Source organism: Sprattus sprattus, assembly GCF_963457725.1.
Source record: "Sprattus sprattus genome assembly, chromosome: 20".
Taxonomy (NCBI): domain Eukaryota; kingdom Metazoa; phylum Chordata; class Actinopteri; order Clupeiformes; family Clupeidae; genus Sprattus; species Sprattus sprattus.
The window spans coordinates 3,110,001-3,125,000 of record NC_137918.1 but is presented as its reverse complement, the minus strand read 5'-3'; the positions used below and the strand labels follow the sequence as shown (position 1 = coordinate 3,125,000).

General features: G+C 43.7%; 1 protein-coding gene across 3 annotated transcripts in view; it reads right to left on the bottom strand.

Moving 5' to 3' along the window:
- Positions 1-9,611: 9,611 nt before the first annotated feature.
- Positions 9,612-15,000, bottom strand: part of smarcc1b (SWI/SNF related BAF chromatin remodeling complex subunit C1b) — a 21,380-nt gene continuing 15,991 nt past the window's right edge. For 2 of the 3 annotated variants that reach the window (XM_080859599.1, XM_080859600.1), the window contains exons 21-28: positions 14,827-14,925; positions 12,903-12,943; positions 12,400-12,517; positions 12,074-12,201; positions 11,660-11,794; positions 11,175-11,313; positions 10,400-10,471; positions 9,612-10,256 (exon numbers count right to left, since the gene is read on the bottom strand). In XM_080859599.1, coding sequence (XP_080715725.1) covers positions 10,156-10,256; positions 10,400-10,471; positions 11,175-11,313; positions 11,660-11,794; positions 12,074-12,201; positions 12,400-12,517; positions 12,903-12,943; positions 14,827-14,925 — 833 coding nt within the window. In that variant the 3' untranslated portion in view covers positions 9,612-10,155. The remainder of the gene's footprint in view (positions 10,257-10,399; positions 10,472-11,174; positions 11,314-11,659; positions 11,795-12,073; positions 12,202-12,399; positions 12,518-12,902; positions 12,944-14,826; positions 14,926-15,000) is intronic. The other variant, XM_080859601.1, reaches the window with a different exon arrangement.

The following is a 15,000-nucleotide window of genomic DNA, read 5'->3' as shown; positions in this document are numbered from 1 at the left end:
ATAAAAACATTTACAGAATATGCTAAAGGGAGAAATGAAAGAGCTGTGCAGTGTATGCAGGAGCAGGGACGGACTGGCCATCGGGCATACCGGGCGTTTGCCCGCTGGGCCGGGGTGCAATATGGGCCGATGGTCCCGAATTTTAATTTTTAATTTTTTTCCCCATATAATGGTCTGACCGGCTGGCCCACGAAATTAGTTCATCAGCGGCCCTACTGACACTGGGCTGGCCCAATCACATCCCCTGGGCTGACCCAACACAAACCCCTTTCGATTTGGACCTGCCTACATAATGCATTAGGACGGTAAACAGCGTGGCCCAATGACATGTTCGACACGCGCACGCTAGTCTGCGGCCCATTGGTCGTCTTCTTGAGTGACTAGGGTCTCGTCCATCATATCAACACCTTCTACCTTTAGCTAAACTTTGCCATCAGCTCCCGTGGATGACAGTGCTGGTGGCTACAGCCAGGGAGATACGATACAACGACCTACGGTAAGCTTACTGATCATGAATTAAAACGTCTCTAAAATATGTTTGACTTAGAACCTATGTTCTATGGCCAAGTTCGTTTGCATAGCTAAATACAAGACAAGTCTGTAGCTGTTTGCTAGCCCTCAGCCTACTGTACTCTGAAACAGCCAGCCGTTAGCCTACACTCTATGTTGTGTGTTTGAGTGGTGCGCGGTGCCATGTCAATTGTTCCGAAAGCCCAGTATTCCCAAACCCTGGTATTCCGAAAATATGCCAATTTGTCCAGATACCGAATTATGATAGCCCGTTATACGCTCCAGTTTTCCCGTCCCCCCCGAAGTTCAGGAGCGTAGTTCAAACGTTCATGCCACCTCATCAAGCGCGTTTCCTACAGGAGGAAATAGACTCCCTTCTAGAAAAGGGAGCAATACAGCCTGTCCTCTCGGAGACGAGAACAGGGGGTTCTTCAGTCGCTATTTTCATGGAAAATATCGACCGATTTTATACCTCCGTATTCTGAACAAAGCTTTAAAGTGTATGATGTGTATTGCATTTAGATTAATTAAGACCACCACCTTAACACACAAACTCTTGTTGAACTCATACAGTAGTAGGTTCAGTGACGTGCGGTGAGACAGCTGTCTTCTGGAGCTTCTGCGAGCCCGTGAATCAATGTTTCGTTGGAATCATGATGTAACGTTGTTGTAGCGGGAATACAGCAATGCTATTTGTATTTTCTAATTGGCAGGTCATATGTATGATTCTAGACTTCGCTAAGCACTGAAGCGACTGAAACGGTGAATTTTGATCACATTCAGCGAAGTTAACAGGTAAAACGGGAGAAAAATAGGGAGTCTTTAGGCCGTCCTGCCTAAAAGTAGGGCGTCCCGTTTCTTCTTATTTTTAGTAGACTATAGGGCAGACGCCCTGCTAGCTATAAGCCTGGTTGGTGTAGACATTCGAGATTAAAAAGGTGTGTTATCGAATTTAATGGGCCGGTCTGGTTCAAAATGCCCGGGCCGATTTTTTGTCCCAGTCCGCCCCTGTGCAGGAGTGTGCAAATAAGAGTGTGAGATAAGATATATACAGTATATGTCTATGGACGAGACCCTAGTGTTGCATCTGACAGAAGACTCATATATTTGACTCTCAGGTACGCTTGTGTTCAAAGATGGACTGATATTACATTTGAGAAGGTGTCTAATGCTATATTCCTTTGAGAAGGCAAACTTATCTCCAGCATGGTTTTTTATTATTTTGGGGGGGAAATAGTAGCAATCTATAACAAAATGATATGCTTATCCTACATACACTATATAAACTATTAAAAAACTATTCAATTAAATAAATAAGTTCTTGTTTTCTTTGGTATTTTTGTCATATTCAGATTAGCATTGATGATTGCTGGGTAATATGTATGTTGTTGTACAATGTCAAGTCACTATTTGATCATGTGACGATACAATACGATATTGCTAGTTTAGGAAAAAAATTTGAGCGTCAAGACAGACAAGTTGACTAAGCAACGCCAGAAGCACAGCGCACCTGCAGAACAATTCCTTTCAAACATAAAAGTAGAGATGCATGATTTTCTTTTTCAATGGACAGGATATCCAGCCCATTCAGCCTCTCCTGCTCCTCAGGTAGGTCTTAATGAGTTTCAATTTTGAAAAGGATCGCTTGGCTGTTTCCACCGACAGAAACAATAGGAGGGCAGTGCACACCTTACCGAAGGTGGATTTTAAGGAGTGATAATCCACAATCAGCATCTTGGCAACTTGATAGACTGAGGACTGCTGAGCATTCTCTGCTCTAAAGCAGGCCCTGAATGATAGGAGTTGTGCACCAAATGTTATTCCTATGTCCCTGTTGTAGTGGTCAGACAGATTTTGCCTAGACATATAGCTTATCATTGCCTGCGGGCTGATGACCTCTTCAACATATTAGGCACATAGCAATAATTTCCTGCACAACTCCTATCATTCAAGCTGCCCCTATTTAACTGGTTGTTATAAGGCAGGAAGCAGGTCGCCACCGAGCGGCTGTTATATTATGTATGTGTTTTTTCAGATGTGGATAAAGATGCTGTGTGTGTCGCCATACCAAATCATGCCTTTTTTTAACAACGTTCCAGCACTTTGACCGTCTGTTTACGTTACCACGAGTCAAAGCACAATCTTTGACCTGTCGCAATACATTAGCCGAAGTTACTAATTCGACCGAAAAATCCAGCACATTGGGCCTCATTCTCAAACTTTTTCTGAAGTTTCTTCTAAAATTTTTCTTACTGACTTCGGAAAACCAATGTAAGAAAAACATATCCGCCAAATTTACGAAAATGTGTTCTTACGCAGCCAAAGTGTTCTTGAATTTCAGAGGTTTCTTAAATTGAAAGAGCGTGCTCATGCACCTGGATTTGCATACATACACGACCCGACAGCTCCTTATAAAGGCACGCAACCGTAGTGACATGTACAGTCGAAATCGACCAAATCCACGCCACCAAATCCATGTCAAAGCGGAAAGCGAGCACCTGTCGAGTAAACGCTGATCTAACTTTACCGGTGCAGAGGTGGAGGTACTGTTGCAGGATGTAGATGTGTCCATTCTATTCCACAGTGGCTATATCAACGCGATTGAGTGCTTATTTATTTATTATAAAACAATTGGGTTCTAGCGCGTAATTTAGCTGTTTCTGATTGGACGAGAGACGTTCCATGCTATAGGTTATTCTTCAACATACCTACAGTTACGGGACTTTTCACAGCTAAAAATAAATCACTCCGCGATGAAACATTCGCATTGATGATAACCGTTAATTCAAAGTTTTTAAAATTCCAAACCAAGACGTTGACAATGGAACTATTTTTTGCGGAGAAACAATGGCGAAATAAACCATTTTTAATCAATAACTTCGTGTTGAAATGTTAATTTGTTGACTGTAGAATTGTTTTATAAAAGCAATATAGCACGAGTGGGAGTGGGGTAGGTAAGGGATAATCCCACGGGTGTTGTTGCCTACGCCACTCGGCCTGGCAGCCTCGGTGGCTACGGCCGAACACCACCCGTGGGATTATCCTCTACCTACCCCACTCCCACTCGTGCTATATTGCTTAATTCACTTACATTTGCAGTGTTTGTGTGGTCCTTTTATCTATTTTAGGACATCACGATGCCTCGTAATTGTTAATAGTATAAACATTCTCATATTTATTCTCATATTTATTATTATTATAATTATTTAAATCCGAGGATGTCTGTAGAGTTGATGTGAACGCAATCACCAACGATTTCTCACAAATTCAGCCCTTAACACTTCTAGGCTACACGAAGCGTCCTAGTGGGGCATCTTGGTTTTTTTTGAGGAATTGCATTTGAGAAAACTCTGATTTACGACTTACGACTGCTATTTTGCGTTCTGAAAGTCTTCTGAAGTTCAGAACAAATCCCTTTCATGAATTCCAATTTTGTTCATTAATCCACCGGAAGTGGAGTTCAGAAAAAAATCCTTCTTAAATTCTTCTCAACTGCGTTTTAGAATGAGGCCCATTGTTGTTAACATATATACTGTATACGCCTGATGGTGTGTGTGCTTGTCTCATGACTAGTAACTATCGTGCACTAGGGCCCGTTATAATAACGTGCACCATCGCACAGTCGTAACTACCTTGGACCACTGAGAGAGAGAGAGAAAGTACACACAAACACACAAACATGCTGTTAGGTAGTTTTAAAATCTAAAAAAGTAACAAAATAGAGATGGAGCCAGCAGATGCCAGAGAGGTATTTATTTCTACCATATCAAAAGGCCAAAGAAAAACAGGCCAACAGCAAGACAGCTTCTTTGAAACATAGGTGATGAAAATGTGTTATAGGTGTAAAGAGGCACGGCCTACATAAGGCCTACATTAACACAATTTATCAAATGACAGTGACAAAGAAAATAAATTGCGTTGGTCGACATTTTTCGTTCAGGCAGATGTTTTTATCAGGCTGTCTTGTCATGCGTGTCAGTTTTGTAGCCTAAAGAGAAAAAAGCAATTGTGACAGGAGTTTGAGTAAGGGAACACAGTGGGTAAGAATATACATCACAGACATAAATGAAAAAATAAAGTATAGTAAGAAGTCAAACTTACGGTTAAACAGCAAAACCCCGCATACCCCACATACAGCAACTGCAGCGATCGCCACCAGGGCAGGGGTGGTAACCGCCACGCCAGCAGTTTTGATTCCTGTGTATGTCAGCTCCATGAAAAAACTAATAAGGTGAGACGAACAAAATGTATCAAGAAAGATCAAAAAGGTCCGGTATAACACTTGTGTGAAGGTGTCGAGGAGATGACAGCCACCTGTATAGCAGACTAATCTATTTGTATAATAGTCCAAAACAGTATCTTTGGTTCGGGTAGGCTATAATTTCTGGACATCTTAGATTATTCTTTTCTTTTCATAGTGTAAAATCCCATGTTCAGACTTACAATTTCAAAGACATCGTTGGAAAACTGGCTTAGTTCAGCCTTCCAGTGGTTTCAATGTTGCTCTGTTGAAAGCAGCTTTCAGTTTAACTCTGACAATGACTTTTACAGTGCTTTGAACTCCCAATCCGTTCAAGTTCTACCGGATGGGTAGGTTTGGTGAGAATATATTTGCATTAAGTATGAGTATGACACACAATACGAAGAAACACAACAGCAATAACAAAACAGGCACTGCCATGGAACCCACAAGGCAAACGGGGTAGAGGACGACCCAAAAACACCTGAAGAAGGAGAACAGAGCAGGAATTCAAGAAGAAGGGGCTGACGTGGACACAACTTGAGAGGATGGCTCAGGACAGATGAGGGTGGAAACAATTCATCAACTAACTAACTGACAATGACTTTTACAGTGCTTTGCACTCCCAATCTGTTCAAGTTCTACCGGATGGGTACGTTTGGTGAGATCATATTTGCATTAAGTATGAGTTATTTTTGGTGTATCTTAAGGAGTGGTTGGTGTGTTGGTGGCTGGTTTGTTAGGCATAAGCTGATGAGGGGAACGGTGTGAATGAGCTATTGGCGGTGTGGGGAGGAATTAGGACGACAACTGCTGAAAAACATAATAAGCCAGAAAAACATAGACAAAACGGTAGTTGCGTGGTAAACAAGCCACCTGGCCAAGTTGAGCCCCATGTCAATGGCACATCCGGTTTTAGCTTTCATTGGTAATATTACATGGAATAATAACATACAACTGCACAATGAAGATAATGCGCTCTCCTCAAAGCACAGAATACATTTGAGAATGCCGCACTCTTATCAAGGAAACACAGAGGGGGCTTCACACTTCCGTGAGGATTCGGAGGGAGATGCTGAGGAAGTACAGAAAAAGGAGATCCATTCGATCATTCGCTACGGAGACAAACAGACAGAATGACTCTCAAAAGGTTCATGGAGAGAAGAAATGATGGAGAGTTAAAGGCAGGATAGCCAGGTTGTCCACCATACACATGGTGTTTAATGAAAGTATGGAGCCAGCCACATTAAGAAGCTGTCCTGCCAGTTTCATAAAAGTGTCGGCTGTACAAAGTGTAAATCTGAAGTTCCTATGGATAAAGGATCTGGGTACAGGTGTTAGACTATGTGACCAGCATAGACAAATGGCTCATATACATACTCTTAATGGCCTTGTTTTTAGACATAGACTTAGCACTCTATGACAAAACATTCACTGGTGCTTATTGAAAGGTATAAACAGTGGTTGATTATTATTTTATTTTTTTAAGTACTTGTAATTCAAGCCCTGGGTGTACCAGGAAAATGTAAAGAAAAAGGAAGCAGGTTCACACAAAATCCCAAAAGGTTTTAGAGATTCAAAGCAAAGAGAAACGCTAAACAGGTCTCACAGCAGAAAACAATACCTTACAACATGAAAGCTCAAGAATGAGCAGGACTAATGAGTGAACAACCCTCAAACCATGAAAACATGAGGGGGCCCAAGTAAAACCAAGACAGATAAGCCTAATGAAGAGAGGCTGAATGAAATGGCACAACAACATGTAGGCCTACATTAGCATCATTTATCAGTGACAATGCAAATGAATGGCGCCATCTGTTTGTCAAACCTTTTCGTGCAGGTAAAGTCCCACAAAGCAGTCCCCAGCCTCTGCAGGAAGTCGCTGTTATGTATCTCTTATTTGTGGTTGAAAGAGGTGTGTTTTGTTAATTTGCGGTTGGCTTTAATTGAGTATACCTGCGCTGTGTTAGAAAATGTGTATGTGCAGTCAGGGGCGTAAAAGACTGAAGACCGCGCAGGCAGAGTGGTTGCACTGGAGCCCATGGGCAAAGCGGGAACACTGTTGATTTGTTTCTCGGAAGTGAGTGTTTAACAGTGACGTCTTGTAAACATGCTTGTGATCAAATATGAATTAAAATACATTTACAAGAGTACCTTAAGCTGTATAACCCCCTCAAATGGAAAGCCTTTTTCTCTCATGTTTTTCATTTTTTGGGGGGAGGCAAATAGTCAATGATGTACATGTTGATGGAACTGCAAAATATCTATTCTATTGTTATTTTGTATCATTTGTATCTGTAACATATATTGATGTTTCCTGCTCTGATTGGTTGTTGCATGGTGGTGCCTGTGTGAGCATAGAAATGCTGGAACTGCAAAATAGCTATTCTACTGTTATTCTGTATTATTTTGTATCTGTTGGATGCATACTCTGTCTGTCTCACTGAGTACTGATCAAATGGCATGTGAACCCCCCCCCCCCAGATAGCCTCCTTACTGCTTGCTTTAACCCTTTGTACCCTGATATCACCCCCTCCCCCCATAGGTGAACCCCTCACCCCACTGTCTCCCCCTTCCTCTCACCTAAGAGGTGTGGTCATCCCCTCCCCTATTGTATTCTACCTGACTGAATTGTATAAATTCCTACATATTCTGCTATCAGGTAGTCCTTTCTCTGAGCACCAGCTGAGAGGGGGTCTCCACGCCGAAATAAACTCCAGAAACCTGAAGTCCTGTGCTCCCTTCTTCAACTTTGGCGTGCTCATTTAGATTCTATCAATGTCTAGGCCCAGGGCCCCATGGTTTTATAATCTGACCATGGATAGACAGATTTCTGTTTGCGTGCATCTCTCTCTCTCTCTCACACACACAAGCTGGCAAACGTACCCCACATACGTAGGTACTGAAGATGTGTTATAGGTGTAAAAAGGCATGGCCTTAATTAGGCATACATTAACTCAATTTATCATTTATCAAATGACAGTGACAAAGAAAAGAAGTTGCGTTGGTCGACATTTTTCGTGCAGACTAATGAGGTAAGACGAACAATATGGATTAAAAAAAATGAAAAGTTCCAGTATAACACTTGTGTGAAGATGTCGACCTTAACACGAGATGACAGCCATCTGTATAGTAGACTAATCCATTTGGATAAGTAGTCCAAAACCGTATCTTTGGTTGGGGTAGGCTATCATTTCTGGACATCTTTGATTATTCTTTTCAGTTCATAGTGTAAAATCCCATGTTCACACTTACAGTACATTCTCAGACATCTTTGGAAAACTGGCTTAGTTCAGCCTTCTAGTGGTTTCACTGTTGCTCTGTTGAAAGCAGCGTTCAGTTTAATTCTGACAATGACTGTTACAGTGCTTTTGCCAGTGCTCAAGTTCTACCGGATGGGTAGATTTAGTGAGAACATATTTGCATTAAGTATGAGTTATTTTTGGTGTATCTAAAGGAGTGGTTGGTGTGTTGGTGGCTGTGTTGTTGGGTATGAGCTGATGAGGGGAACAGTGTGAATGAGCTTTTGGCGGCGGGGTGGGGAGGAATCCCCTTGATCCCCAGACACTCTCAAGTGATATCTTCGCTCTGTTGTGTTTCGGAGTTGAACAAAATGATTGGGCAGTAAAGATCACACGAACAGAGTTGACTTTTTACACAATGAGGACTCAGTCGACACAAAGCAGTCATTGTAGAGACGCACACACTCAACAGCTTCATGGCCTGTGTAAAAAATGATTGGTTTAAACTACCATATGCATCCATGAGCAGATACATTTATAACTTTTAACAGTTTAAACTACATAATCCATGATGTTAGTGTGTGTGTGTGTGTGTGTGTGTGTATAAGAAACCAAAGGCAGGTTACTGTCTCACAAAACAGCAGATCTGGGTACAGGTGTTAGACTATGTATGTGACCAGCAGAGATCAATGGCTCATAGCCTTACTCTAAGTGGTTTTGGTCTTAAACATAGACTTAGCACTCTATGAACACAAACCTCACTGGTGCTTCTTGAAAGGTATATGCAGTGGTTGATTTGTTAAAAAGTTGTCTCATGTTAAGGTCGACACCTTCACATAAGTGTGTGTTATGATGGAGTTAGACTGTTTCAATCTTTCTTGATACATTTAGTTTGCCTCGCCTCATTAGATATTTCATAAAGATTGAAGGCCTTGTGCTTTCTGTTACTGCTTCCACCCTAGCCCTGATGGTCATTGCATCCGTTGCTGTATGCGGGTTAATGTTTTACAGTCGTAAGTTTCACTCCTGTGTATTTCAAAAGATTTTTTTTTCATTGACATACTGGGTGTCTACTCTTATCCAATGTGTCCCACAACTCAGATGCTGTGAAATATGCCGTCACAATTTCTCTATTGTCTTTGGGCTACAATGAACCTGCTACCAGTGAACCCGGCAAATCAACCAACTACTAAATCTGCCTGCACGAAAAATGTCGACCAACAAAGGGAGCAATTTCTTTTCTTTGTCACCATCATTTGGCATATTGTGAAATTGTGTTAATGTAGGACTTTTTTTTTCACCACACCTATAACATATTTGGCACTAATGTTTCAAAGAAGCTATCTTCCTGTTGGTCTGTTTCTATTTGGCCCTTTGATTTTGTAAAAATAAATGACTTCCTGGCATCTGCTGCCTTTGTCTCTGAAATCTGACACACACACACACACACACACACACACACACACACACATAAAACAGTTTCATACAAAACAAATTTATTTTGACATTGACACTGCCTGTTAGGCCTGATTAAGGACAACCTTATCAAAACTCAACAAGCGTAAACGTCAGACATGAAGAAAGAGCGAGTCCAAAATCACAAGCAGTGTGTCTTTAAAAAACCCAAACAACAGGAAACACCACTGATCACTGGAATATTACAAACACGACAGAACTGACACAGAGAACCTGCAGTCACCCAGCCAGGTTCAAATGCACAAGGGCTGCTGGGATACCACAGTCATCCGAATATTAGACCCACAGGGACAGGTGATACCTTCTGCTCAAAACACACACAAACACACACAGACACACACATCACTGTGACAGTATATGTGTGTGTCTGTGCTGGGTCTCAGCCATTTGTGATTGGTTCTTTATCCGGGGGCACTGTAACCCATTCCTGTGATTGGCTGGCGTAGTCTCAGCTGTGTGTGATTGGCTGGCTCATTGGATGGTGTAGTCTCAGCTGTGTGTGACTGGTTGTATAAAGGGGTGTGGTCTCGGCTGTGTGTGACTGGTTGTGTATAAAGGGGTGTGGTCGCAGCTGTGTGTGAATGGCTCTGTATAAAGGGGTGTGGTCGCAGCTGTGTGTGACTGGTTGCGTATGAAGGGGTGTGGTCGCAGCTGTGTGTGATTGGTTGCGTATGAAGGGGTGTGGTCTCAGCTGTCTGTCGGAGGTCGTCCTGGGATATGTGGCGCTCCTGGAGGACCAGCAGAAGCTGATGCTATTCCATCAGGCTGTGCGCTGGGTGGCGTGGGGTCTGGAATGGGGAACAAAATGGGTTACCTTTCACTTGGATGCGCTGAGTGTGTGTGAGGGTGTGTGCGCATGAGGTGTGTGGGCTCAAATGTGCGTCTGTGTGTGTGTGTGTGTGTGTGTTGTTGTGTGTTCATGTTCACTTACACATGCCATTTGGGGCTCCAGGCTGTCGAGGGCCCATCATCTGGCCCGTCCCACCTGTAGCCATCACACGCCCTGATACGCGCATACATACACACACACACACACACACACACACACACACACACACACACACACACATACAAACAAACAAACACCATGCTGACCATGCTGTAGGTTGAAGGCAGGTGTGTGTGTGTGTGTGTTTGTATGATCTGTATTACTGTGTGCATGTGTGTGTGTGTTTGTATGATCTGTATTACTGTATGTGTGCGTGTTTGTGTTTTTATGGTCTGTATTACTGTGTGCATTTTTGAATGTGTGTGTGTGTGTGTGTGTGTGCTCACCGTGCTGTTTGTTATAGGCAGGTGTGTGTGTGTGTGCTCACCATGCTGTAGGTTGTAGGCAGGCATGTGTTTGAGTGTGTGTGTGTGTGTGTGCGCGCTCACCGTGCTGTAGGTTGTAGGCGTGTGTGTGTGTGTGCTCACAGTGCTGTAGGTAGTAGGCAGGTGTGTGTCGGTGTGTGTAGGCGTGTGTATGTGTGTTTGCTCACCGTGCTTAAGGTTGTAGGCAGGTGTGTTTGTGTGTGTGTGTGTGCGCGTGTGTGTCTACTCACCGTGCTTACGGTTGTAGGCAGGTGTGTGTGTGCTCACCATGCTGTAGTTTGTAGGCAGGTATATGTGTGTGTGTGTGTGTGTGTGTGTGCGTGTGTGTGCGTGTGTGTGCGTGTGTGTGCGTGTGTGTGCGTGTGTGTGCGTGTGTGTGCGTGTGCGCTTACCATGCTGTAGGTTGTAGGCAGGTGTGTGTGTGGGAGCCTGTGTTTCCAGCTGCTGTCGGGCCTTCATCTCTGCGTACTTCACCTGCTCCTGGTGGAAGTTCTGCCTCTCAGTCAACAACTGCTGCCTCTGCTGCTCCAGCTGTGAACACACACACAAGCACTGTTAGTATCTACATCTTACACACCTAGGGAGAAAATTAAGAGCAAATCCCTCCAGTGTGTGTGTGTGTGTGTGTGCTAATAAATTCTTCAACAATAATCTCCAGTTTATCAAAGGTGAGTGAGTGAGAGAGTATGTGTGTGTGTGTGTGTGTGTGTGTGTGTGTGTGTGTGTGTGTTTGCTAATAGGTTCTCACCATTAATCTCCAGGTAATTAAAGGTGACTGGGTGTGTGTGGGTGTGTGTGTGTGTGTGTGTGTGTGTGTGTGTGTGTGTGTGTGTGTGTGTGTGTGTGTGTGTGTGTGTGTGCGTGCGTTTACACTCACAGCCTCTTTCTCGCGGTCCATGATGGTCTCCAGCTCCTCGAAGTGTCTGAGTTTGATCTCCAGCTTCTTCATCTGCGTCTCCACCAGCAGGGCCACCAGAGACTTGATCTTCCTCTCCTCCACTGCGGCCAGGTGCTACAGGAGGGGGGGGATAGGTCAATGTGAGATAGATCAATGTGAGGTCTGTCTGTGTGTGTCTGTGTGTGTGTTTGAGAGCGAGAGAGAGAGAGAGAGAGAGAGAGAGAGGGATCAGTGTGAGCTGTGTGTGTGAGAGAAAGAGAGAGATCAGTGTAAGCTCTGTGTGTGTGTGTGCGTGCTAAAGAGAGAGAGAGAGAGAGAGAGAGAGAGAGAGAGAGAGATCAGTGTGCGCTCTGTGTCTGTGTGTGTGTGTGTGTGTGTGTGTGGGCTGCTCACCTTGGCTTTAGTGGCAGCAGAGGCGAGAGCAGCAGCTGCTGCCGTGGCGATGTTTGCCTCCACCAGGTCTAGCTCCGCCCTCCTCATGGGGTCCTCCCTCTCCACCGGCACCAGCTCCTGGCCCTCCTCTGGAAGATGAAGCACAAAGTTGGGCTCACAAACATAAATACACAAACACATTTCCCCACCCCCTCTCACACACACATTCCCTCATGCACACACACAAACACATCGATTTACCCCTACAAACAATCACACACACTCACACACACACACAAGCAAATCCTCATCACACACACAAACAGTCTCCTGCACCTGTCCCTCACCTGATGGGCGCTCCTCGCCTTGCAGCTCCTCGTCCATGTCCTGTTCCGTTGTCTCACTCTTCACTCGCTCTCCATCTGCGGACTCTGAAGACTGCTCGCCTTCTAACCTGTCCTCCGGCTGGGACGGGGACAACAAAGTCACCCTTTAGAATGCTGCGCCATGTGTGTTTGTGTAAGTGTGTGTGTGTGTGTGTGTGTGTGTGTTGGGACAGGGAGGGACAAAGACACGCTTAAAGACGGGCTTTAGAATGCTGCGCATGAGTGTGTGTGTGTGTCCTCAGTCTGGGACAGGGAGGGACAAAGATACTTTTAAAGACAAGCTTTTGATTACTGCCATGTGATCGTCAATTCTATTTATGAGTGTGTATGAGTGTGTGTGTGTGTGTGTGTGTGCGTGTGTGTTCGTGTGTGTATGTGTGTGTGTGTGTGTGTGTGTGTGAGTGTCTGCGTGTGTGTGATAGTGTGAGTGGGACTGAGAGAGAGAGAGAAAACAATGACCTCACCCTCTCAGACTGCTCAGCATCTGTATCCATCCTGTCAGAATCTGGTAAAGAAAGAAAGAGAGAAATAGGATGAGAGAGAGAGAAAAAAAAGGATGATTGTGAGAGAGATGTACCACACACAAATGTACCACACCCACCCAAACACACAAACAGCCACTCCTACACACAGGCTAATTGTTTTTTGTTGTACACAGAATTTTTATTACATTCTTCATGGTTGGTGACTTGCCACAGCGGCCAAACCTGTCAACATTATTCATTTGTACTGTGAGTGCCCACTAAAGGCGGCAAGACCGTTACAATTCGCTCAAGATTCGTGGACATTCTGACGTAGTGAAATAGACGGCAAAGTTCATTCAGAATGCTTAGTCTTGCTAACTTTATTTAGGCAAACAGACATGTTGACTGGTATTTCTGTGCCAACTGACCACAAGTACAATAGAAAAACCCGTGCCGCAATGATCAGCCTCTCCTACATTTTACTTGGGAACTAATGCTTGATGGGAACCAAAGTTTACATGTTTGTGAGAATTCACTGAAGCAAAGAAATTCTAATTCAGAGGTGGTGAGGCAGCCAAAATTCGTAATTCGCAACGTAAATGCGCCACAGCTCATCATCAGCTTTCGGATTGGTTGCCGCAGATCTGTGTCATAGCTCATTACCATAGGGTTGCCCGGCCTCGACTTCCTTCTGACACCCTCACCCATAGATATCTAAGATAAAGGCTAGATAAGTTGCCCGCGTTGCTGGTCGACGGAGTCAAATGTCCGCAAAATTCGGCCATTTTGAGACGGAATAGCTCACTCCCCCTTAACATTGTGTTGGTAGTGGTACTTTTTAAATAACCAGAACTTGCTCAATTTTCAACCGATTTTCAAACGGGTTGGTTTGTTATAAACGTAAGATATTTCGTATGACACTACATACTTATGAAGAATTATAAACATGGGTTTTCATATGAAAATAACATTGACAGGTCTCTGACAGGTCTCGTTTCAAGGAAGCGTTCAATAGAGCATGCTGCACAAAATTATGGCATCTTCATTGGCAATAAAGTCAGCAATTTCCTGTCGAAATCATAATGTAAGATGTTTAACAAACCAACCCGATTGGAAATCATGTGCAACTTCAGTTTTATTATGTGCAACTTAAGTTATATTGAAAAGAAAGAACAATTATGCCTCGCCAATTGATGTAAAATGACTGATACACAATAGCCGTGATACACAATTAAGCTGCCCAGTTCAACATGTTCAAGCATCCAGAATTATTACCAAGGTAATGACGATTGTAAATCAAGTCATTTGTAAATCCGTTAACATTTCCGCGAGATAAGAGTGTAAATGATTGTGAAGATCACTGACGTTACCTAACGTACCACTGATCCCTCCCGGAAGCTATTCCGTCCTTAAAATGGCCTCCTGTGCGGACGTTTAAGAGACCGCCACTGCACCCCCTTGCCCTCACCGCCCAAGACGTGCAATGCCACTGCTCGCCACCGAGAGGCGCTGACTCACATAGAAAATGAATGACTTCCAGTCGTCAGGCTGAATTTTGACCGTCTTGCCACCTCTGGTGTGCACACACAGTTGAGTTTAGGTCAGAAAGAACTTACAGAATTAAACTATAATTTTTAACATTTTACGTTTACATTTAACCGTGTGATGACGGGTTTTCAACAGGAACTGGACATAATTTCCCCTTAAACCAAACACCTCCTTCAGAGAAGTCAAGTGTTGTGTAATGAGTGGCCATTAATTAGGCCTCATGTTTCAGTGAACAGAAAACCAAACTAAGACTGCCAATCTCTCTCAGACAAACACCCCCAGTACTCTGGTGAATCACTGTGAAACTGGCTCCCCATCTCCCCCCGCCACACACACACACACACACATGCACACACACACAGAACACAATATGTACCTGTCTTTACTTGCACTCCAAAACTCCGTCCTGGTTCTGAGACTTTCTTTGTGTCGACCAGATCAGCTGGCATCTCCTCACGCACTTGAGAAAACTCCTCTGAATCACACACAGACACAAACACACACAGAAAAACACAAATACATATGTTTATTCAATATCTTTCTGAGCCGC